A 24,093-nucleotide genomic window follows, 5' to 3' on the forward strand; every position below is an offset into this window, starting at 1 on the left:
ACTGTGATGGTAACCCTTGTTTGGGTAAATTTGAAAAGAAATTTCTTATTGGCTCAAATTTGGTATCAATGGATATATTTTTTGTTTTTTTTTGTTTTTTTTTTTTGATGAAGAAAAATGGCCACACGTCATTTCAAATTTTGGTTGTTTTATTTTCAAAAGATTAATTAGGAGACAAGACTACATGATCTCAACAAGAGTCATTTTTCTTTTCTTTTTTTTTTATAACGGATTTCAGGATCTCCCAAATGAAAGCTAGTGGAAGTAACAGAAAATCTGCCCCAGTGTGAAACTCTGTGTTTATTATTTGGGCTCAAGAACGTGATTGAGTTAATTTTTGGTCTAGCGAGGGCTGAAGGATGATGTTTTCAAGCAATGCACACACAGATATCTCTTAAGAATATGTGGTTTAAACATTTGACTACAAGAGATTATGACATCCATTACATTTTTTTTTCAGAGCTCATAAAATGGATGATTTGCATTGAAAATAATTGACTTAACTTTTGTGTATCTTTTTGATTTTATGCATGAAAAAAAGTAATATGAAATGAACATGATGATACTAGTTGAAAAACAGATTTTTTTTTGTTTTGTTTTTTTTTGTTTCGTTTTGTTTTTATTTATTTTTTTTTTTTTACGACATCCCCCAGGACCGAGCCAAGTCGACTGAATACCCGTGATGCTTTTGTTGACATTCGCTCAATTATTTTCGTTTTCATTCCTCTTTATTTACCTAAAGAGCTCAGCGTGACATGCAATCATTTCAGAGAGTATGAACAAAAATTAATATGCGGTGGGGCAACTTCCTGATTTGGAGTCGCCACCATAGCTTATTCTGGAAAACTACGGAAAAACCATAAAATGATAAGGCAATGGTCTACGAACATGAGATTCGAAGTTCGGGAGTCGGTTACGTGTAGGGAAGGTATTAGCACCCTACAACGCCTGCCTGAAGGCAGTACCTTTAATTAAACGTGCAAAGTCGATGTGGTTTTTAAAATGATTATTATTCCCCGAAAATAAAATTACAAGACAATGCAAAGAAAAAAAAATATTTTTTTATTTTTTAGGAAGCCCGACAAGGATTGACCTTGTTCCTACGTATTCTCATGTGAGAAATCAGGGGTACGTAGTTCTTTTAAAAAAACTGCTTGAGAAAATTGTTTGAGAGATTTATTTTGAAATTGTTTGAAAATTTGTTTAATTGATTATGGATAAATTTGGATTTTTGGGAGAGTGAGCCTGACAAGGTCTGGCCTTGCTCCTACGTATCTCCACTTTTGATGGAGAATCAAGGATCATGTAGTTCTGGCTAGCAATATTGATTGTTGTTTGAAAATGTGGATGTTTTTAGTTTTTGAAGATTTTTATATTTTTTGGTATTTTTTGATGTAATGTTTAGATTTTTTTTGCGTAATGAGCACTAGGCTGATGCGTACGATCGCACGAGCACTCACACGGCTTTTTCTTTGTTTTTTATTGTTTTGCGTAATGAGTACTAGGCTGATGCGTACGATCGCACGAGCACTCACACGGCTTTTTCTTTGTTTTTTATTGTTTTGCGTAATGAGTACTAGGCTGATGCGTACGATCGCACGAGCACTCATACGGCTTTTTTTGTTTTTTTTTTATATTTTGGGTAACGAGTACTAGGCTGATGCGTACGATCGCACGAGTACTCATACCGATATTTATTATTACATGTTTTTTAAAGTTTTATATTTTTTTATTTTTTTATTAAGAAAGAGAGGTGAGTTGAAATATCTATGACGTAAAAATATTAAAAAGCATAGGATAAAATCGTGGTAGAAAATAGGATAAATTTATAAACTAAAAAATGATCAAAATGAATATAAGTAGAATGAAAAGAAAATGTGTACCTTGTTAAGGATTTGAAAGATGAAGTAAGACTTTGCTTGTAATAAGTTGTGAGAAGAGGTAGATTGATGGTGAAGAAGATGAATTTGTAGTAGAAATGTGGTATGAGATTTTATATGTATAGAGAGATAGTAAAATGTGAGAGAAAAATGAAGTAGAGTTTTAGGATGAAGAGGTTTGGTGTGTGAGAGAAAGAAGATGGATATTATGTAACTTTTTTTTTTGTGAAGTGAAGAGAATGTAGGTATTTATAGAGTTAAGGATGAAGAAAGTTGATGAATAAAAATAATATAATAAGTTGGTGGAAAATTTAGATGAAATAAAATATAATAAAAAAAGATGAATAGAAAAAGTTAATGTGGAAAATAAGTGAAAGAAATAATATAAAAAGTTTGTGGAAAAATTAGGTGAAATAAAATATAGTGAATAGTAAAAGTTAATGTGGAAAATAAGTGAAAGAAATAATATAAAAAGTTGGTGGAGAAATTAGGTAATGAAATTAAGTGAAAGAAATAATATAAAAAGGTGGTGGAGAAATTAGGTATGGAAATGAAGTGAAAGAAATAATATAAAAAGTTGGTGGAGAAAGTAGGTAAAATAAAATATAGTGAATAGTAAAAGTTAATGTGGAAAATAAGTGAAAGAAATAATATAAAAAGTTGGTGGAGAAATTAGGTATGGAAATTAAGTGAAAGAAATAATATAAAAAGGTGGTGGAGAAATTAGGTATGAAAATTAAGTGAAAGAAATAATATAAAAAGTTGGTGGAGAAAGTAGGTAAAATAAAATATAGTGAATAGTAAAAGTTAATGTGGAAAATAAGTGAAAGAAATAATATAAAAAGTGGGTGGAAAAATAAGGTGGAGAAAAATGGATAATAAAAAATGTTGATGGAGAAGATATAATTAAAAAATGTAAGTGGAATAATTAGAAAAGTTGATATATAAAATTAATATGAAAATGATGTGGAAAAAGTAAATGAAAAAGGTAGATGATGTGGAGGGTGAGGTGGATGGTGATGTGGAGAATGGGGTGTGATAAGAAAAGATGGGTGGTGAGGAAGTAAAAAAAGTGAGATTATTTTGGGCCATTGGATTAAGTGTTTAAAAGAAAATTTAGGGGTGCAAAAAGTAAAATAAATAGTTTTTTCATTTTGGTTTATTTTTGATTTTTTTTTTGTGATAAATTATATTTATCCGGACGAAATTGGGTGTTGACAGCTGCCCCTCTTTACTTAGATATTACTGGATAATATGAAAATTTGATATTTTTGTATTATCGGAGTAAAAGCTAAGTAAAGAAAGAAACACTAATTTCGTCTGGATTTCAAAATGGACAATGAACAACAGGAAAGTGAATGAGGTGTCATAACCTCGTGGAGGGTGTCGTAACCCTATGGAAGTGAATGAGGTGTCATAACCTCGTGGAGGGTGATCGTAACCCTGTAGAAGTGAATGAGGTGTCATAACCTCGTGGAGGGTGTCGTAACCCTGTGGAAGTGAATGAGGTGTCATAACCTCGTGGAGGGTGATCGTAACCCTGTAGAAGTGAATGAGGTGTCATAACCTCGTGGAGGGTGTCGTAACCCTGTAGAAGTGAATGAGGTGTCATAACCTCGTGGAGGGTGATCGTAACCCTATAGAAGTGAATGAGGTGTCATAACCTCGTGGAGGGTGTCGTAACCCTGTGGAAGTGAATGAGGTGTCATAACCTCGTGGAGGGTGATCGTAACCCTGTAGAAGTGAATGAGGTGTCATAACCTCGTGGAGGGTGTCGTAACCCTGTGGAAGTGAATGAGATGTCATAACCTCGTGAAGGGTGTCGTAACCCTGTGGAAGTGAATGAGGTGTCATAACCTCGTGAAGGGTGTCGTAACCCTGTGGAAGTGAATGAGGTGTCATAACCTCGTGGAGGGTGATCGTAACCCTGTAGAAGTGAATGAGGTGTCATAACCTCGTGGAGGGTGTCGTAACCCTGTGGAAGTGAATGAGATGTCATAACCTCGTGAAGGGTGTCGTAACCCTGTGGAAGTGAATGAGGTGTCATAACCTCGTGAAGGGTGTCGTAACCCTGTGGAAGTGAATGAGGTGTCATAACCTCGTGGAAAATTTAAAACTTAAAATACACACAAATGTAATTAAACGAGTTCACGAAATAAGAATTAGTAATGCTAGGTTGCAGCATTGTCGTCTCCATCAAGAGCTGCTCCCAAGGTATCCTCCCCGCCATCTGCTCCCATCCAAGTGGATGATCATCGCCAAATAACACATCCAAATTGGCACACAACACAAACAATGCAAGGGTGAGCTAGAGATAAAAAGCATGTTATACATAAAGCACAATTAATTCATGTTATCATACTTAGATTCATATAAAATAACAATTAGGGCATACTCATTAAATCATCATTCACCCACTCATACGACATACAAAAGTCATCCAAACATGATAAACTGACATCACAAGACTTGTTACTTTATACCCCGACTTGTTACTTTAGATACCGACTCGTCCGGACTAGAATGATTACCGAGCTATGGCGGGTCTTGCACTCGTGGTGGTTTTATGGAACTTGAGCACTACCGCTCTGGCACTACCGCCTGGTGAAACTTTGGGGCACTCCCGCCCGGCCACAATCACGAGGTTAATCCGTTATCACTCACCTTGGATCATATGGAAGCACCCAAGACTAGGACCTCCTGCTACTCCTCACCACATGGTTCAATCCTCTCTACATGAGAAGAAAGACCATTGGAGCTTCAGGATGACCCCCAAAACTGAGCTACCATGTAATCATTCTATACAACCCCAAAACACCACCATGTATCCTCTCCTTGAGGATCATGGAATTACGTCCATGAATCATATTGTTACTCTGAAACTTAACCACAATTATGAATAATCAGATACCGCCATATTAACACAACAAATCCGACATATTTCATACATTCATATATTTCATGTCATAGATAATATTCCAAACATTGGTACACATAATTCAATCCAAAAGCAAAGCAACTTAAAATTCAACATATTTGTAAAATACTATTTGGACGAGCACTATTCACTGGACACTATTGGACGAACGCCCACTCACTGTTTAGACGAACGCTCAACTATTCGGACGAACGCCAACTATTCGGACGAACGGTCAACTATTCGGACGAACGCTCAACTATTCGGACGAACGCTCAACTATTCGGCCGAACGCTCAACTATTCGGACAAACGTTCGACATGCAACTTAAGGACGAACGCTCTCTGGACGAACGCTCACTGGGACGAACGCTCGCTGGGAAGGACGAACGCTCTCTGGACGAACGCTCACTATCTGGACGAACGTTCTTAGGCATTTGGACGAACGCTTAGCAGGCCGATTGGACGAACGCTCAGCAGGCCTCTTCCTTGGATGAACGTCCAATTCTTACAAATTGGACGAACGCTAACTGAAAACCATAAATGGACAAACGTTCCTAGCTATTGTGGACGAACGTCCAATTTGAAACCAAATTGGACGAACGCTCGATAATTTGGACGAACGTCCAATTTGAAGCCAAATTGGACGAACGCGCCTGCAGAATTTCAGAATTTGCAGAAACCCAGAAACGAAACCAGAACCCAAATATTCATCCCATTCTTCCCAGATTTGCATCAAATACAACATATATCATCAATTAAACAAATGATCTAGCTCCCCTTACCTCTTGAAGACTTCTTTGAATTTATCTCCAAAGGGTTTGATCTCCTTCCAACTTCAAAAGTTCTCCACTTCTCCTCTTTCCGAGAACTTGCAGCCACTCTTCCACTCCTCCAGATGCAGCACCAAAGCCTCCTTGCACTTCAGCAGCTCCCCACCTCACGTTCTCTCAGTCTTGCAGACTTCCTTTTTCCTTCCAAGTGCAAACCCATACTCTCATTTATCTCCCACAAGCCTCCATCTTTCCTTTCTTTTTCTTGTTTTTGAATGGGGAAGCAACGTTGGCTGTCTCCTTGTGGCCAACGTCCCTTCCTTCCCCCTTTCCCCCGTTGTTTTGTTTTGTTTTTTTTTTTTTTAACTAACGATTCCTTACATACACAACTGCACGTCCATACAAGAGTTTACAATTTGAGATCGAACGTACAAGAAAATCTGACCGAACGGTTTACACAGGACGAATACCGAACGGCCAAATTCAACTTAAACGAAAACCAGAGGTGATCGAACGACCACTCATGCCAACAACTAAAAGCCGAGCGTCTCACTCTTCTGTCTTCACTTCGACTTCTATCAGGTTCTCATCATTCAGCGCCTCATCCAAACGCTCGTCTCCCTCTGCTCACATCCACACGGATGATCATCGCAATGACAAGACGGACGTACAAGAACAAAGGACAACACAAGGAAAACGAAAGGGTAAGCTTATGAAATTTAACTCATGCATCAACATATAATTCCAGCAAACAGTCTTTTCACACATACATATCAACGTACGCATTCATCACATATCAATATATTTTAACGCACATCCGAAATAAAACTCAACACAACTGTCCGGATTATAAGATTTCCCCGTGTAGCTACGACGATCGCGCACCCGGGTGGTGTGGTAACTGGCATTCTCATCAGCTGCCACCCGAGGTTAGCCCATTCCGTCCAAATTACAATTATGTGACGGTTCCGTCCAAATTACAGTTATGTGACGGGGACCTCCTGCCATTCCCACGCATGACATACCCCTTCTATGTGAAGACGAGTAGTCACGGAATATCAGGATCGAATCGCCTGCTAAGTCTAGCCACGATCACACTTTACAAATTCTCATGATCATCCCTGGAACTCTCATTCAACATTCATACTTTCATTTCATCTCATATACTGTTCATCATTCACTATTCATCAAACATTCATACTTTCATTTCCTCTCATTTACTGTTCATCATTCACTATTCATCATTCCATAATCATTTTCATCATTCATAAGAAAATCACCAAAGCCGAACGTTCTGTCCCCAAAGACAGAGGACGAACGCTGTAAGTGAGACCAAAAGGACGCTCGTTCGAATCAAAGAACGAACGGTTTAAGTTCAGAAATGTCAAGTCTAACACTGTTCATTGGACGAACGCTATTTAGTGGGAAAAAGAGAACGAGCGCTCAAAATAATACCGAGCACTATTAGGACGAACGCTCATTTCAAAACCGAGCACAATTTGGACGAACGCTCATTGAATACCGAGCACTATTTGCACGAACGCTATTCTCAAAGCCGAGCACTATTTGGACGAACGGTCTTCTCAAAGCCGAGCACTATTTGGACGAACGCTCAGTCAAAACCGAGCACTATTTGGACGAACGCTCTTTCAAAACCGAGCACTATTTGGACGAACGCTCTTCTCAAAGCCGAGCACTATTTGGACGAACGCTCAGTCAAAACCGAGCACTATTTGGACGAACGCTCTTTCAAAACCGAGCACTATTTGGACGAACGCTCTTCTCAAAGCCGAGCACTATTTGGACGAACGCTCAAGCAAAGAATTTTAGTGTGAGGACGCTCGTCCTCGACCAGGATTCTACCCAGATGACAGAATCCCATTTCCATGATTTTTGCCAACAAAACCGAACGGTCAATGACCGTTCAGTATCGAACGCATAGTATCAGAGGGGAAATTTTTCTCATTTCATACCATATATTTTCCAGTTCATTTTTCATCCAAATCTCATAATTTCATACGTTCATATTAATATCAACTTCCATATTTCATACAGGCCAAACTCATGCAAATTCATATATCTCACTTCACCCAACAATAACGAACGTTCATGTAGTCAAAATCACAACAACGTCATGCATTATATTCATACTGTTAACAACGAACGTTCATGAAATCATTCACATCATTCAGCATATCTCAACATCATGCAGGGAATTAACGGACGTTCACACACACATACATCCAAACAGTAAAATTAAATAAGCTTCCCTTACCTGGAAATGACCGAACGTCCACTACCACAGAGACACGACCTTTCAATGGTTCTCCTACTGTCAACGCTCGTCACTCCAACTATACGAACGAGCCCGAACACCAAACTCAGATTTACACTACAGTCCAGCTTCGCCAACCGAACGTCCTCTCTGGAAGCCCTGGATGTCGTGCGTCCTTCCACGCTGCCGGAACCCAGAGTTGGAGGAGATGAAACAGTAGTTTCTTAGAGAGAGAGTGCAGAGAATGAAGAGAGAGAAGGAGGAGAGAATGCAGAGAGCAAGGGAAGAGAAGGAACTCTCAGAAATGAAGCAAAGAGATGCGTGAAGGGAGGAGTGGAGAATAAGTTCAAAAATCTCAGATTTGCTTTCTTCTCCGCCAGCGCACGTCCGCACTCGCCAGCGCACGTCCGCACTCCGCCAGCGCACCCCCACGACGCCTCTGACGGCCCACGACGGACGGTCGGCCACTGAACAGTTGCCACGCGTCTTCCACTACCGTCGACGCACGTTCTTCCTGACTGCCCATGTCGGACGCCCCTTCTGCAGCGCACGTTCCCCCCATGCCAGTCAGCTTTTCCACCAACGTTCCTGACTCACCTTCACGTGCGGCACCTGGCGTCCGTTAGTGGCTGTCAGGCGCTGCTGTCGCCCATGTGCCCTGCTGGTGTGGCGCGTCCTCCTGCTGCCACGTGGACTCCACTACGCACGTTATTTTCTGAGGCCTGACATTCCCCCCAACTACAAAAAATTTCGTCCTCGAAAATTAGGACTGAGTCTCGAATAGATGGGGATACAAATCCTTCATGGCATCTACCACGTCCCACGTAGAGTCGCCCGTCTTCTCGTCCCAAACGACCTTCACCAATCTACCTACTAGTACTTTGGTGTTGCTATCTTCAATGCGTACCGGCTGCATCTCCAGCGTACGGTCTTGAAGAAGACGAATATCTTCTAACTTCAATACGTGAGAAGGGTCGGATACGTACTTCCAGAGTTGAGAAACATGAAAGACCGGATGAAAATTTGATAGCTGAGGCGATAAAGATAACTCGTACGCAACTGGTCCGATCTTCCTCAAGATCTGATAAGGTCCGATGAACTTAGGAGACAACTTCTTGGGTCAATAGCTCTCCCTACACTAGTGGTCGGATGTAGTCTAAGGAAAACATGATTTCCGGCATCGAACTCCAAGGGTCTTCTTTTCTTGTCAGCGTAGGATTTCTATCGACTCTTGGACGTCTTCAACCTTTCTTGAATCAACTCCACCCTCTCAATCATTCGCTGAATGCGTTCTGGTCCTGTTAACACCTTCTCCCATTCCTGAAACTAACACCAAGGTGTTTGGCACTTCATCAGGAAATACGTCAAAGAATTCATCCGCGACCGATCGTCCTCCATTCAGTTTACTGGACGGTCGCTCATGACTCAAACCTTCAAATCATTCGTCCGATGTGTCATGATTAGAAACCAACTGGCGTCATCCACGATGTCTTCCTTTAGTTGACCGAGCGTCACAGACAGATCCACTTCATACTTGTCCGGGAACACCGATCCCTTTGCCCACAGTCAATAAGAAAGCGGTTGGCGGTCAGCAAATCCATTCCTAAAATTACTTCTAATTCCTTTAAGGGTAGACAGATTAGATTTACCTTATAACTACGCCCTTCACTCTCTACACGACATCTGAAGCATACTGCAGACACCCTAACCTCACCAGCCACTGTGGTTGACACTACCAAGTCGTACTGCATCTCGCGTTCGACTATACCCAATTCCCCAACGCACGCCTTCGAAATGAAGGAGTGTGTCGCCCCCGAATCACACAACACACAACATGGCTTTCCAAATAATAAACAGATACTGGTGACGAACGTACCTGAACTGGCAGCTTCGGCGCCCGTGATCGTGTACACTCTACCAACAGCTTGCGTTTGTCCACCCCCTCCTTGTTGCATTCTCCCAGCATTTGGCGGTGTCATTGTCGCTCGTTCGCCCATATAACACTCACTTTCCCAGTGACCACTTCTTCTACAACGGTTGCAATACTTCCTTCCAGTTAACTGAGGACAGACTGACTTGAAATGGGGTCCTCCACATTGAAAACATCTGACCATCCCTTGTTGCCCAGACTGTCCGGCAACAACCAAAGCTGGAGACCCACTTGAATTCGATGGTTGTACTGGACGAGCGTAAGGTACTCTATTTCGGTCCAAATTTGATTTGGACATGATCGACCCCTTAGCTGCTTGCTGCTGTTTCTTTTGTTGCTTTGCTTCAGCCACATTCTTCTCTAACACTTTTGCTCTCTCAATCATGGCAGGAAAAGACTTAATGCAAAGGCTGGATATCAGTACCTTCAGATCACTTCTCAGCCCATTCTCGAACTTCCTACACTGCCACACTTCACTGGTTGCCAGGGTATTAAAACGAACCAGATGTTTGAACCTGTTGGTGTACTCAGAAACAGACATATTACCTTGTACCAACTGGAGAAATTCCACTTCTTTGCCGAAACGAACACTATCCGGGAAATATTCTTCATAAAACTTTTCCTTGAAGACTTTCCAGGAAATAGGGCTGTGAGATTCCGTTAGTAACATCTTCGCAGTCGACCACCAATGACTGGCCTCTCCATGCCGGAACCCAGAGTTGGAGGAGATGAAACAGTAGTTTCTTAGAGAGAGAGTGCAGAGAATGAAGAGAGAGAAGGAGGAGAGAATGCAGAGAGCAGGGGAAGAGAAGGAACTCTCAGAAATGAAGCAAAGAGATGCGTGAAGGGAGGAGTGGAGAATAAGTTCAAAAATCTCAGATTTGCTTTCTTCTCCGCCAGCGCACGTCTGCACTCGCCAGCGCACGTCCGCACTCCGCCAGCGCACCCCCACGACGCCTCTAACGGCCCACGACGGACGGTCGGCCACTGAACAGTTGCCACGCGTCTTCCACTACCGTCGACGCACGTTCTTCCTGACTGCCCATGCCGGACGCCCCTTCTGCAGCGCACGTTCCCCCCATGCCAGTCAGCTTTTCCACCAACGTTCCTGACTCACCTTCACGTGCGGCACCTGGCGTCCGTTAGTGGCTGTCAGGCGCTGCTGTCGCCCATGTGCCCTGCTGGTGTGGCGCGTCCTCCTGCTGCCACGTGGACTCCACTACGCACGTTATTTTCTAAGGCCTGACACATATTTTTTTGAAGGAAAACGTTTCTTCAACAACGCCATTTTGACAATAATTTGACAACGACACATGTCATTCTGTTATTTGTTGTTTTAAATGAATTTTTAAAAAAGTTGATATTTATTTTCGAGGGCACTTTTGGAAGAAGAAGATGTGCCTTCATCTGTTACGAAAGTCTCTCTCTCAATGTCTTACGAAACTGTGGCCTTCATCTCTATCATTCTCTCTCTCAATCTCTTACGAAACTCTGTCTCTCTCTCTCTCAAGGATATCCATTCGAAACTCTGGCACCACCGAAGTCTCCTTTCTTCGTCGTTGTTCGTTGGTGCTTGGATTCTCCATTCGAAAGTCTCAGTCCACCATTCGAAACTCTCGCTCCGCCACCGAAGTCATCTTTGTTCACTATTGTTCGTTGGTGCTTGGGTCCACCTATTCTCTGCAGGAAGTCCTTTGTCTCTTTGCGTCATTGAAGTCGTGGGAGGAAGTCTCGCTTGGGGCCACCGTTGGCATCTTTTATCGAAAGGAGAGGTTTTTTCGCTGTCGCCGTTGTGCTTTTGGGTGTTGGGTGCGCTGGTGACTTTCTCTGCAGCGTGTTTTTCTTTTTTAATACAAAGGTATTTTGTATTCGCACACTTTGTATTCGCACACTTTCATATAAGCTAGATGAGATCCATCACATTTTTGCCATATATTCAATGACCTAATGTATTCATTGGTGTAGGGAACACATCCATTCACATGGAACTCAATCACCCATTCACAAGAAAGCAAAAAGTCACAAACAAGAGCAATAACCACTATGGGAAGTAGTGTTTATCTAACTGGGGAGTACAGTTGAAGTTTCTGTACAAATGAACCTTTTTCCTCTGGTAATCGATTACAAGACCCCTGTAATCGATTACCAGAGGAAAAATGGTCATTTGTACAAACACTTCAATTGTACTCCCCAACTAGATGAACACTACTCCCCAGGGTTATTTTTATGTCCTTATGGGTGATTTCTTCCAGTTTTTGCATGGATGTCTCATGTTGCTAATCATTGATGGGAAGCTTAGAAAAATGTTGTTTTTGGGAAATTAACTGCATCTACTAAAGTGGTCTAAAAATTATGAGTTAGTAATCATTTGAAAGATCTTTGAGTCTACATTCCAACAAAACAAGAATCAACTCATTTGGAGTTCGGTGGAGAAAGTTATGAGCAAAACAACCAGCAAAGGTCAGAGGTGGTAGAAATATATAAAACGTTAACTTTAAGGAATTAACTGCACCTACTCAGGTGTCCAAAAATTATAAATTAGTAGTCATTGGAAAGATGTTTGAGTCTACTTTCTAATAAAAAAAGAATCACATCATTTGGAGGTCTGTGGTAAAAGTTATGATTAAAATAGTCAGCAAAGGTCAAAGTTGACAGCATGGGTTATGCACCTCACCTCAATTGGAGAAAACCACTTAAATGGACATTTTTATTTGGCATAATACCCAATTTTGTCCCCACTTTGGTTCGGAAATCTCAAGTTAGTCCCTTTCTAGAAATGTGAGTGGAATGGATCCTTACTTGTAATTATTTGAGTCTAATGAGTCCCTTCCGTTAAATAGAAGGAAACGGAGTTAGTGGGCTGATGATGTGGCAGTTGTCTTTGGTGAGGTGTCAAGACGCAAGCTTACGTGGTGTTAGGGTTGCCCATTTTCAAATTGGGTTTTATTACAAATTGGGGATAAAAGGATTTGGGGGTCATTCGTTCGAGATTAGGGCACGTCCGTGTGCGAGAAAGAAGACAGAGGCACGCTGTTATTTGTGGAACTCGTACGAAGTTTTAGACAGAGCATTTGTGAGTGGACGACCATTGGTGGGGTAAATAACGAAAAACGAAAAGCGACTTTCGAAGGTGCGTTTATGGTAGGTTTTGTTCTGTGTTTCGTTGCTTTCAGTGTGGTCCCCCCAGAAGTTTTGATTTTTTTTATGGTTTGTCTGTGTTGTGTGCCCCATTTACAGTGCATTTGCTTTGTTTCTGTTGCGACGTTGTCGTTGTGGTCCCCCTTCATAGTGTGTGGTACTGTGTTGTGGCATTTACTTTATTTAATGTCATAAATGTGGTTTTGTTTTGTTTGAGTTGTTTATGGTCTGTACAGTAGTATGTTTATGCTTTGTTTTTTGCTTAGATATCATTTGGGTTAAGGGTTAAGCATAGATTAACTAACTCTGACCAATTTTATATTAGATAATATGGCCAACTCACACATTGAAGTCGTGTTTCACCATAGGGGGAAATTTGAGAATAATGGGACATTTGGATATCACTATGGTCAAACCACAATTATAAAAATAGACCCTGATCGATGGAGTTATTTTGAAATATTAAGCATTCTAAAGGAGATGGGTTATAGGAATGTAAAGGACTTATGGTATTCATTGGGTCGTGGTCCTGTATTAGAAGATTGTTTGGAACCTTTATTAGATGACAAGGGCGCTTGTCATCTGATCAATATTTCTATGTTGAATGGTGAAGCTCACCTTTATGTTATACATAGGGTGTGTGAACCTGAGTATCTTCTGCAGTTGGAATACTGTTCTGAAGGAGAAGTTGAGAGAGAGAGTGCTGATTTGCAAGTTGATAGACCTAGTGTTGAAGGACAAGTTGAGAGAGAGAGTGCTGAAAAGGAAGTTCAGATAGAGATTGGTGTAGCAGATGTTGAGGCAGTGGGTGAACCTGAATCAGAAGTTGATCCAGAAATGGTAGAAGTTGAGGTTGATGTACTGGGTGATATAGAGGGTATGGTAGAGGATGTAGAGGATGTTGGTGTGGAGGATGCAGTAGAGGATGTTGGTGTGGAGGCAGAGGTTGAGGTAGAGGATGTAGAGGATGTTGGTGTGGAGGATGCAGTAGAGGATGTTGGTGTGGAGGCAGAGGTTGAGGTAGAGGATGTTGGTGTGGAGGCAGAGGTTGAGGTAGAGGGTGAGGGAAATGGGGTGAATGTAGACGTCCAGTCTGATGTGGAGGGGCAGGCAGAAGTAGAGGGTGAGGTAGAGGGTAATGGAGTACAAACTGATGAGTATGATGTTAGCAGTTGGAATGGGTCCGAAGAGGATGTATTTGAAGGTACTAATGAAGTTGAATTTGGTGGACCTAGGGGTTTATCTGACAGTGATTGGGAATCCGACAGTTTGAAGAGTGTTGTGGAAAGTGATAACACAGATGATGACAGGGATGACTATGGGGATTTTGGTGTTTTTACAATGCCCAAACACTGATTTGTCTTTTAAAAATTTGCAGTTGGTCTGGAGAGAAAATTTTTGAGGTCAGACACATTTCAATGATGAGTGACAAGTATGTCGTTGACATCGATAAACTGGAATGCAGTTGCAGAAAGTGGAGTTTAACAGCTATCCCATGTTGTCATGCACTAGCTGCCATGACATTTATCAACATCAATGGAGAAGACTACGTGCCACATTGGTTTACAAAGTCAACCTACCAAGAAACATACATTCCAATCATCTACCCTGTCAATGGTCCTCAGCTATGGGAACAAACTTCTCAGCCTGATGTTTTGCCTCCAACTAAAAGAGTGTTGCCTGGTAGACCAAAGAAGAAGAGAAGGCTAGAGGCTTGGGAGCTAAAGAAGGATGACACACAACTGAAGCAAAATGGAACTCGTAAGAGATGTTCGATATGTAGACAGGTTGGTCATACAAGAAATAGTTGTCCACAAGCTCCTCCAGCACACCAAACTCAATATCAATCAAGTGAGCAACCTGCAACCCAACCTGAACAAAGTCAGCCAACTACTGGACCAAGTCAACTTACTCAATGCGTTTTGGAACATACTCAGCCATCTACAACACAAGTTTAAAACTGATTTAGGACTGACAGTATGTTTAGCTTAAGTGATGGCTATTTTGTAATGACAAACATATATTTTGTAATCACAGACATGTTTTTTGTAATCACAGACATCTGCTTGGTAAACTGTCAGACGTGGATTTGAATTCCACTTTGTAATTTCATTATGATGTAATTATGAATGTGAACGCTCGCCCACCACTTTGTAATTCCACTTTGTTTAATATCTACCAATTTTCGTACCAAATCTACCAAATTGGGCGCTCGCCCACCACGAGAGGACGCTCGTCCAGCACGAGAGGACGCTCGTCCAGAGAAGACTCTCAGCGGACGATCGCCCACTCGCTCAGAACGCTTGCCAGGATAAGTGGACGCTCGTCCAAGAGTAGAAGCACGAGCGGACGCTCGTCCCAGCCACGTAGAAATGGACGCTCGTCCAAGAGTAGAAGCACGAGCGGACGCTCGTCCCACCCACGTAGAAAATGGACGCTCGTCCAAGAGTACAAGCACGAGCGGACGCTCGTCCCAGCCACGTAGAAATGGACGCCCGTCCCAGCCAGGTAGAAGAGAACGCTCGTCCTGTCATAGGACGCTCGTCCTTCAGAAGCGGACGGTCAGAAGTGGATCCAGCAAGGAGAAGAGGACGCTCGTCCGGAATTGGAACTGCAAAATTGGAACTGTCATTATCCATCAACCACTTTCAATCTTTTTCTTTTTGGAACTGCAAAATTGTATACAGATTTTTCTTTTTGGATTACAGAAGCCACTTCCTCATTTTATTGCCAGTTACACACCACTTCCTCATTTTATGTTGTACATATCAAACTAAATGTAATTTCAAACCATAATTTCAGAAGCTTGAATTCAAATTTGACCTTCATTTGATAACATCATATTACAATTTGTCCAAAGTGCTCTTCACATAAACTATCTAACAGAACACATCATGGACTTTTAAACAAAAAACATACAACAATGATATTAATCAATCCCAGAAAACATATCATTGTTATTAACATCTTCTCCCTTTTTTGACATTCCCTAACACATTTCTCCAGACTATTAATCTTCCTCCTTTGCCTTGCAATAGTACTAACAGTATCATCTACGCAATCTTCACTAAGCCATTTAAAGAAATTGCATCCTTGAAGTTCTTCATTTCTTGTCCGCTTGTAGTTAGGGCAGCCCCAGAATTGTTTCCCCTCGTTCTTAATTGTTTTTGCCACTCTCAACACAGCAGCCTCCCCACAGTGGCATATTTGGCTTCCAACCAATCCTCTGGATGAACCACCACGACAGCTCCCCCATGAGCAAGACGAACAACCGTGATTCGAAGACATTACCAACCCCAAACAGCGAACCCAAAAGAGCAAACCCCAAACAGAGACAACCACTGACAACGAAGAAGAACTCGCCAACCGCGAACCACTACTGCTCCGTCTTCCCGCGATCACTGCCTGCCTCTGTCTTCTTTCTCGCACACGGACATGCCCTAATCTCGAACAAATGCACTGACAATGGGGCACACAACACAGACAAACCATAAAATAAATCAAAACTTCTGGGGGGACCACACTGAAAGCAACGAAACACAGAACAAAACCTACCATAAACGCACCTTCGAAAGTCGCTTTTTGGTTTTCGTTATTTACCCCACCACTGCTCCGTCTTTCCGCGATCACTGCATCCTCTGTCTTCTTTCTCGCACACGGACGTGCCCTAATCTCGAACAAATCACCCCCAAATCTTTTTATCCCCAATTTTTAATAAAACCCAATTTGAAAATGGGCAACCCTAACACCACGTAAGCTTGCGTCTTGACACCTCACCAAAGACAACTGCCACATCATCAGCCCACTAACTCTGTTTCCTTCTATTTAACGGAAGGGACTCATTAGACTCAAATAATTACAAGTAAGGATCCATTCCACTCACATTTCTAGAAAGGGACTAACTTGAGATTTCCGAACCAAAGTGGGGACAAAATTGGGTATTATGCCTTTTTATTTTGAAGAAATCAATGACCTAACCTCATTATTGGTGCAGGGAGCTCACCGAATAACATTGAACTCACTCACCCATCTCAAAAAAGGAAAAATTCAACAAAAATAGAGAATGGGGAGCAGTGTTCATCTAGCTGGGGAGTACAATTGAAGTTTCTGTACAAATTACCCTTTTTCCTCTGGTATTCGATTACAGGGGTCTTGTAATCGATTACAAGAGGAAAAAGGGTAATTTGTACACAAACTTCAACTGTACTCCCCAGGTAGATGAACACTGCTCCCCAACTCTGTTTTTCTGACCTTTGCTACTTGTTTTGTTCTTAACTTTCTCCACCGAACTCCAAATGAATTGATTCTTGTTTTGTTGGAATCTAGACTCAAAGAGATTTCCAACAAAACAAGAATCAACTCATTTGGAGTTCGATGGAGAAAGTTATGAGCAAAACAACCAGAAAAGATCAGAGGTGGTAGAAATATATCAAACGTTAACTTCAAGGAATTAACTGCACCTACTCAGATGTCCAAAAATTATAAATTAGTAGTCATTGGAAAGATCTTTGTGTCTACTTTCTAATAAAAAAAGAATCACATCATTTGGAGGTCTGTGGAAAAAGTTATGATTAAAATAGTCAGCAAAGGTCAATGACCTCACCTCATTATTGGTGCAGGGAGCACACCCAATAACATTGAACTCACTCACCCATCTCAAAAAATGAAAAAATCAACAAAAATAAAGCATGGGGAGTAGTGTTCATCTAGCTGGGGAGTACAGTTGAAGTTTCTGTACAAATTACCCTTTTTCCTCTGGTAATCGATTACAAAACATTACTCCCCAAAGTCATTTTTGTGTCCCTATAAGTGATTTTTTCTATGTTTTTGCATGGATGACTCACGTTGCTCATCATTGTTGGTATCAAGTGCATCAAAACACAGTTTGGCCCACTTAATTGTGGATGAAACACATGTTGGTCATCATTGATGGTGTCAAGTGTATCAAAACATAGTTTCCCCCCACTCAATTGTGGAGGTAAAAACTCTTATAGGTGTTTGAACCAAGGTAGTTCAAGTTCATGACGATTTTTGCACAACTCGTAGAGCAAGAACTTATTAACTTCCACAATCAATTTGATCGACAACCACCTTCTTAGATTACATTACATTGTATACTATTATGTACCTTTTCATTTCAAAACTTGTTGTTTCGTGAAATGTCATTACGTTTTTTTATTAATGTATGTGCTTTTTAATATTGTTATAATTTTTCATTACTCAATACCCTTCATATTTCTTTTATATTTGTTTAATATTGAAGTATTCCAACTTGAAGTGTTCCATTAATGATTCATCCACAAAACTTTCAAAAGACAGTCATAACGAATCCAAAATATTCATGGGGAGTGCTTAAGCCACGTCTGGGTAGTACTCTTCAACTTTCAGTACAAAAGGGGATTTTTCTACTGGTAAGCGATTACCAGCTCCCTATAATCGATTACAACAACATTAGTCATGTGTCAATGGTGCAAGAACTCACCTCTCAACCTAGAAACACCTTAACTTGGTCTTCCATCCACATAGGACTGACCTAACTTGAAATTTCTTGTTGTGAACACCTTCAACCATGGCCAATAGAGATAATCAATCCACACAACATTGAAAACACACTCGTAAGGACCCATGGAGAGTGCTTAAGCCATGTCTGGGTAGCACTCTTCAACTTTCGGTACAAAAGGGGATTTTTCTAAAAACATCCAAATTGCGTCTTCGAAATAATGGACTTGTGCTCCTCACTCAAAATTCCATTCAAAGTAGCAATACACTTTGTTTTCAATGATGACGAACAAACAACTACAAAAAAAAAATTAATATTTGTTAGTACAAATAACCAACAAAAGTCACAACCCAAAAGCAAAAACCAGCAAAATATCCAACAAAGGCCAAAAGCAAAAACCCAACCCCAAAATACGAATACGGAAAGGGAAAAGTTCATACCTTGTTAGAAGAACCAGTGTCAGCGGACGAACCCATTGCACAAAAAAAGCTCAGAACTTTGACAAAATCGACACCGAACGAGACACTTTCAACAGACCAACCACAGAGATCAGTGAACGTATATCGTTGAAATCACGAATTCGAGAGAGAAAGAGAGACTTCGAGGCCACCGACGACGGAACTTCCTCAACGTCCAGAGAGATTGCTCAACTTCACCAAATGGAGGGAGAGAATATCAAATGAAAAAACTGAAAACCTAAAATGGAGAGAGGATAGAGTGTTTCTGAATAAGGAGAGAGTGCTGAAAGGAAGGAGGGTGGTTTCGGAATAAGCAAATGTCCAACCCTAACCCCTTTTCCAAATCAGTTTTTTTTATAAAAAAATAATTTCAAAATGGACCAATACAATGCTGACACGTGACGTTGTCAAAACATTGTCAAATTCGCGTTGTCAACGTATCGCGATCCTTTTTTGAATTATGTAATATTGAAAACTTGCACATACGTTAACTATTAATTGCAATCCTTTTCTAACTCTTAACTACTTAATTAACTTTAACTGATCTCTTTCTTATAAATAATAGTTAATTAAAGGAAACTAAACATATAAATTAAATCTAAAAGACGTATGTAGGCTCTCCCAACTTTACAATCTACGTGCTGTTCTTCACTTTTGCAAGTCTACAACTTGGCTTCTGTAGAAACAAAAGTGTAACCTTATTAAGCTTTTGTTACAAACGTATATAAATTTTTTATTATACTTCGAATGAATTTGGGTATAAATAATGTTATTTTTTCCACCAACTACTTCACTTTTTAATAATGCTTTACCGAAACCATAGGCTTTTTTTTTCAGTATTAGATTCAAATAAAGATTTCCATTTAAGGGAATGTAACTGAACTAGTTGAGCTGGAGTTGTCGTAAGACGAATTCTACAAATAGAAAGAGCGACCTTTTATGAGTAGCTAAAATTATTGAAAAGTACAGAGTGGTTTTTTGATAGTAAACTATGTTAAAGTTGATGCATGCAAATTATGTTAGAAGTAACATGAGAAAATGAAAGGATTGAGTAGAGATATTTGGAGATAGAAGATATATATAATGTTGGAGAGAAGGAAGAGATTGTTGATGGAAATGTTAGGATTTGAAGGAAGGAAGAAATAAATAAATAAAATGGTATTGGAAATTGTAAGTTTAAGGAGAAGGTTGAAATAGGGCAAGTCTAATGGTGCGGCTCTCATAGGTTGTGTGCAAGTCTTTGCACTCCTCAAGATCACCATCGCAGGCTAAAACAACCCATTCTCCTTCATCATCCAAATACTTTATCACCAAATTCCCCAAATCCTTCACATTGAAACGCCTTCCGATCTCAACCTCCAAATCTCTGAAACCCCACTTCGGTTGCAAGCTGAAACGGATTTTTTCATCGCCAAAAGTAGCCTTCACTCGAAGACCTGTTTGGGAGACGTTGGGAGTGCTGAAATACAGGTGCTGCTGTTGAGGAGGCACGGTGGAAGGAGAGGAGGATGACGGTGGGGAATGGCCGTACAAGGAGGAGGAGTTGTTGTTGCTGCTGTTATTGTTCTTTGACTGAGAGGTGGCAGAGCTCAACTCTGGAAAACTGTTGTAGAAAGAGCCGATCTGTATGGCACCCTCTGCACCCTGCACCGAATCGATCACTAGCTGAAGCTTCTTCAAAGAGTGTCCTACTTTCTTTATCTTCCTCGATGGCCACCTCGTGATGCCGTGCTGTCTGCATATCCTTTTCAGAGTTGTCGGACACACTGCATATTGTGCATGCATGCATGCATGCGTCGATTCGTTAATAAATCAACAGAACGGATATATTGAGTTTGATTGATCTGATTATCAATATATATACATATATATATATATATATAATATAAATCTCACCTCCGATGCTCTTTGCCGCATCTTTCAGGCTTCCGGCGAAGTACTGTCTCAGAACTGGCAAACTGATGGTCTTCTCCGCCTTCGTACGCCTCTTTTCGCCGGACTTTCTGCCACGTCGCCCACCAAAATTCTGTGTTTGTGTTTGGGTCTGAGATTCATCGCCGAACACATGCTGCTCCTGAACCTCTACTGCATCGTAAGCGCCGCTGCTGCCACTCTCCCACCTGCACTTGCCTGTCACTTTGAACTCCTCTTTCGCCTCTTCCAGGTATTCCAACGACACGCACACTCCTTTCGCCTTCTGCTCCTGGGCCTGGGCCTCCATCATGTGCGCGATCCACGACCCGCACGCTTCTGCCTGCCACTGCGAGTCCGATTTCTCACTCATAACTATTTCCTCTTTGTTATTAACGTATGGCTGCGGCTGTGGCGGCGGAGGCGGCGGCAGCGGGGGCAACGTGAACTCGTCCCCCATGACAACATGCAAGGTGCGGCAAGACTGCTGAAGGATGAGGGATATGGAGCTGAGGAAGTGGCTTTGATTTTCCCTGTCACGGCAGTCCTTAGGAAGGAAGAACTCGACGACAAAATCGGTGTAGAGGCTTCTTAGAGGAATGGCGACGGCAGCGTGCAGGCCAAAGATGTTGGCGTGGTGAGCCAGAGGATACTGGGCTCTGGTGAAGGCGGCTACGTCGATCGCAAAGCAGGGCTTGGCCGTTGTGAAGGCCGTGCCAACGATTCCCTGTCCTCGCAAGAGATGATGCTGAGAAGAAGCCTCCTTGAAGCCCAGAACCTGTGCATCTCCCACAAAACACGCTCTCTCCACTGTTGACAAGTGATTCTCCGTGGAATGGCCATACCCACCACACTTCCCTCCTTGCTGGATGCAACAAGGAGCCCAGCTGAGAGCCAATGCCACATTCTGCGCCCTGCACACACACCTCATCACCTCCACAATCTCATTCACCGCTGCTTCGTACACCTCCTCGAATGCCTGTTCCGATTGCGTTACTAAACATGGCATGCTATGGTATGGCAGAAACTAAACATGAAATAGTTCAAGAAGAAGAAGAAGTACCTGGAAAGGATTGCAGAGAAGATTATTGTTAAGAAGCTGCGGGCAATAGTTGACGGTGTCGCAGGGAGGCGTTAGAATCTGGATGACACCGAGGCATGTGTCGGTGCCTCTTTCGAACACCGGGAGGGCTAAAGAACCAGGAAGATCAACATAATAAGGAAGCCGAGGGTATTCCTGGCTTCGGTAGAAGCGAAGGCTGACGTCCCTTGCGCTGTTCATGTTGACGTTCATGTTCATCTCAACTGCAACCCAGTCATCTAAATTTCTGGTGAGATACTCAGGCCCAGCTACAAGCCCTCTGCGTAAGGGAACCCACACCTGAATCATGAGATTGGAGTTCTTTGTGCATTCTCTGAGATAACAGACAGCCACCACCAGTCTGTCTTTGACGGAGGAATTAACCTTGTTGGGTCCAATCCACCATCTCTTCCTCAACTCCACCTCCATCTCCGCTTCTGAACTTCCAATATACTGAGCCTCGCAGCTCCCAACGCCACTCGTTTCCACCCAGCAACCTTCTGCCAGCACCTCCTCGATCGAATCTTCTTCCGAGGCCGAATCACACTCCCACAAGCTCCCAAACCCACAATTTTGCACCAACCCCCCATATTCCATGCTGCTCTTAATTCACTTCCCAGACTTTGGTTGAAGACGAAGATTGAAAAAGAAGGAAAATTTATTAGATGCTTGAGAAAACAAGTACCTGATCGACCTCAACACAACTCAACATAAGGCTTATATATATATATATATATATATATATATATATATATATATATATATATATATATATATATATATATATATATATATATATATATATATATATATATATATATATATATATATATATATATATATATATAGAAGAGAATATAGAATAGAAAGGAATGAGCAGAAAAAGGAAAATTTCTGGTATTCCAGTGGGACCCTTCCTCTCTCAGTCACTCACAGTGGCCGGTGTTTATTTATTCATTTATGTGCACATCTCTTCCCCCTTACTCGCCGCTGTTAAATAATTATATATTATACTTATTTTAGCTGCTTCCTGTATTACGAACAACAACTAAAAAAATCAACTTCTGAAACCAACGTGTAGGACTCGTTAATTATCACACAAACTATTTCTTTAACACTTGTATACGTGCTATCGGATAAAATAAGAAATAGATGTAAATTTATATATACATAAAATACATATTTTGATAAAAAAAAATTTAAACGTGATACCAAAAGTAAAGACGACTTAATTAAAAGCAGACAACATCAATGTACATGAATATTGTATATTGAACCTACACAACATACCTATCGTACTATGATGCATACTCTGTATTAAGATGTTAGATTTAAATACACCAGAAGTATAGCTGTTTATTTAATCAATGATATAAGGAATCCATTGAAAGGTAGGTAATTTTGAATATAAAACTGGTATATTATATATATATATATATATATATGGTAGTGTTGGCAGCTCTTTGAATATATAATATGAGGATTTTGACATAATAAATAATAATATAAGTATGCAGAAGCGGCTGCATAATAGTGGGAGATCATAACCATGAAGAATATAGGAGTAGGAGTGCCTCACTCTCACTCACTCTGTCTCTCTCTCTCTCCCTCTCTTCGCCACGTGGCAACCCCATAGCAAACTTAAGATGAATGCGAAATTGCGTAAAGGGCACGACTTCTTTGGCCAAATCCATGTTTCTACATTCGTATTCATACATACTATATAGATACTGTATATCACATTATTTAAATTTACCAATGGAAGAGATTTCTTAATTCTTTTTTTTTTAAAGAAAGAAAAAGAGATGATAATATATTCTAAAATCCAAGTTGAGGCCGCGAAATTGAAAAAGATTCTTCTCTGTTTCATTGGTGAATTAATCGACACAACGCAATGCGCATCAGAAACACTGCTACTCTATTACAACGTTGTTTCCTCGCTACCTAAACTAGATCCAAGGTTTCGGCACCTCTTTTTTAAAACTCTAAAATTAATCTCTTCTAAAAGTTTCATTACTTTTCTACTATAAACAGTCTAAACACATCAAATACCCACATATACTTCTATATTTTTTCATATTTTAATAAAAAATTTAGTATTTAATTATTTCAGTTACTTACTAGATTCACAAAATTTAAATATAAATTCAAATGAGAAAGTAGAATATTATATAAAAGTGAAAGATTTATTAATCCACTATCTTTAAATTTTAAATAAAGAATAATATCAA

General features: G+C 40.8%; 1 protein-coding gene across 1 annotated transcript; it reads right to left on the minus strand.

Annotated features, from left to right (window-relative positions):
* Positions 1 to 19,909: 19,909 nt before the first annotated feature.
* On the minus strand, positions 19,910 to 22,571 carry LOC108322742 (protein NLP2). Its single transcript, XM_052880200.1, has 3 exons — positions 21,845 to 22,571; positions 20,767 to 21,760; positions 19,910 to 20,636 (listed from the first exon to the last, which is right to left on the minus strand). Exons 1-3 carry the CDS (start codon positions 22,457 to 22,459, stop codon positions 20,047 to 20,049), a joined length of 2,199 nt encoding a protein of 732 aa, XP_052736160.1. The 5' UTR covers positions 22,460 to 22,571; the 3' UTR covers positions 19,910 to 20,046.
* Between the last annotated feature and the right edge of the window lie 1,522 nt (positions 22,572 to 24,093).

This window comes from Vigna angularis, chromosome 7 (assembly GCF_016808095.1).
Source record: "Vigna angularis cultivar LongXiaoDou No.4 chromosome 7, ASM1680809v1, whole genome shotgun sequence".
NCBI classification, from domain to species: Eukaryota; Viridiplantae; Streptophyta; class Magnoliopsida; order Fabales; family Fabaceae; genus Vigna; species Vigna angularis.

What these genes read in the sequence shown, in the direction of transcription:
- LOC108322742 (XM_052880200.1), bottom strand. Translation starts at nt 22,459, where the DNA reads ATGGAATATGGGGGGTTGGTGCAAAATTGTGGGTTTGGGAGCTTGTGG. An exon ending in TTCTCTGCAATCCTTTCCAG is followed by an intron (nt 21,761 to 21,844) that starts GTACTTCTTCTT and finishes CAATCGGAACAG; the next exon opens with GCATTCGAGGAGGTGTACGA. An exon ending in TGCGGCAAAGAGCATCGGAG is followed by an intron (nt 20,637 to 20,766) that starts GTGAGATTTATA and finishes CACAATATGCAG; the next exon opens with TGTGTCCGACAACTCTGAAA.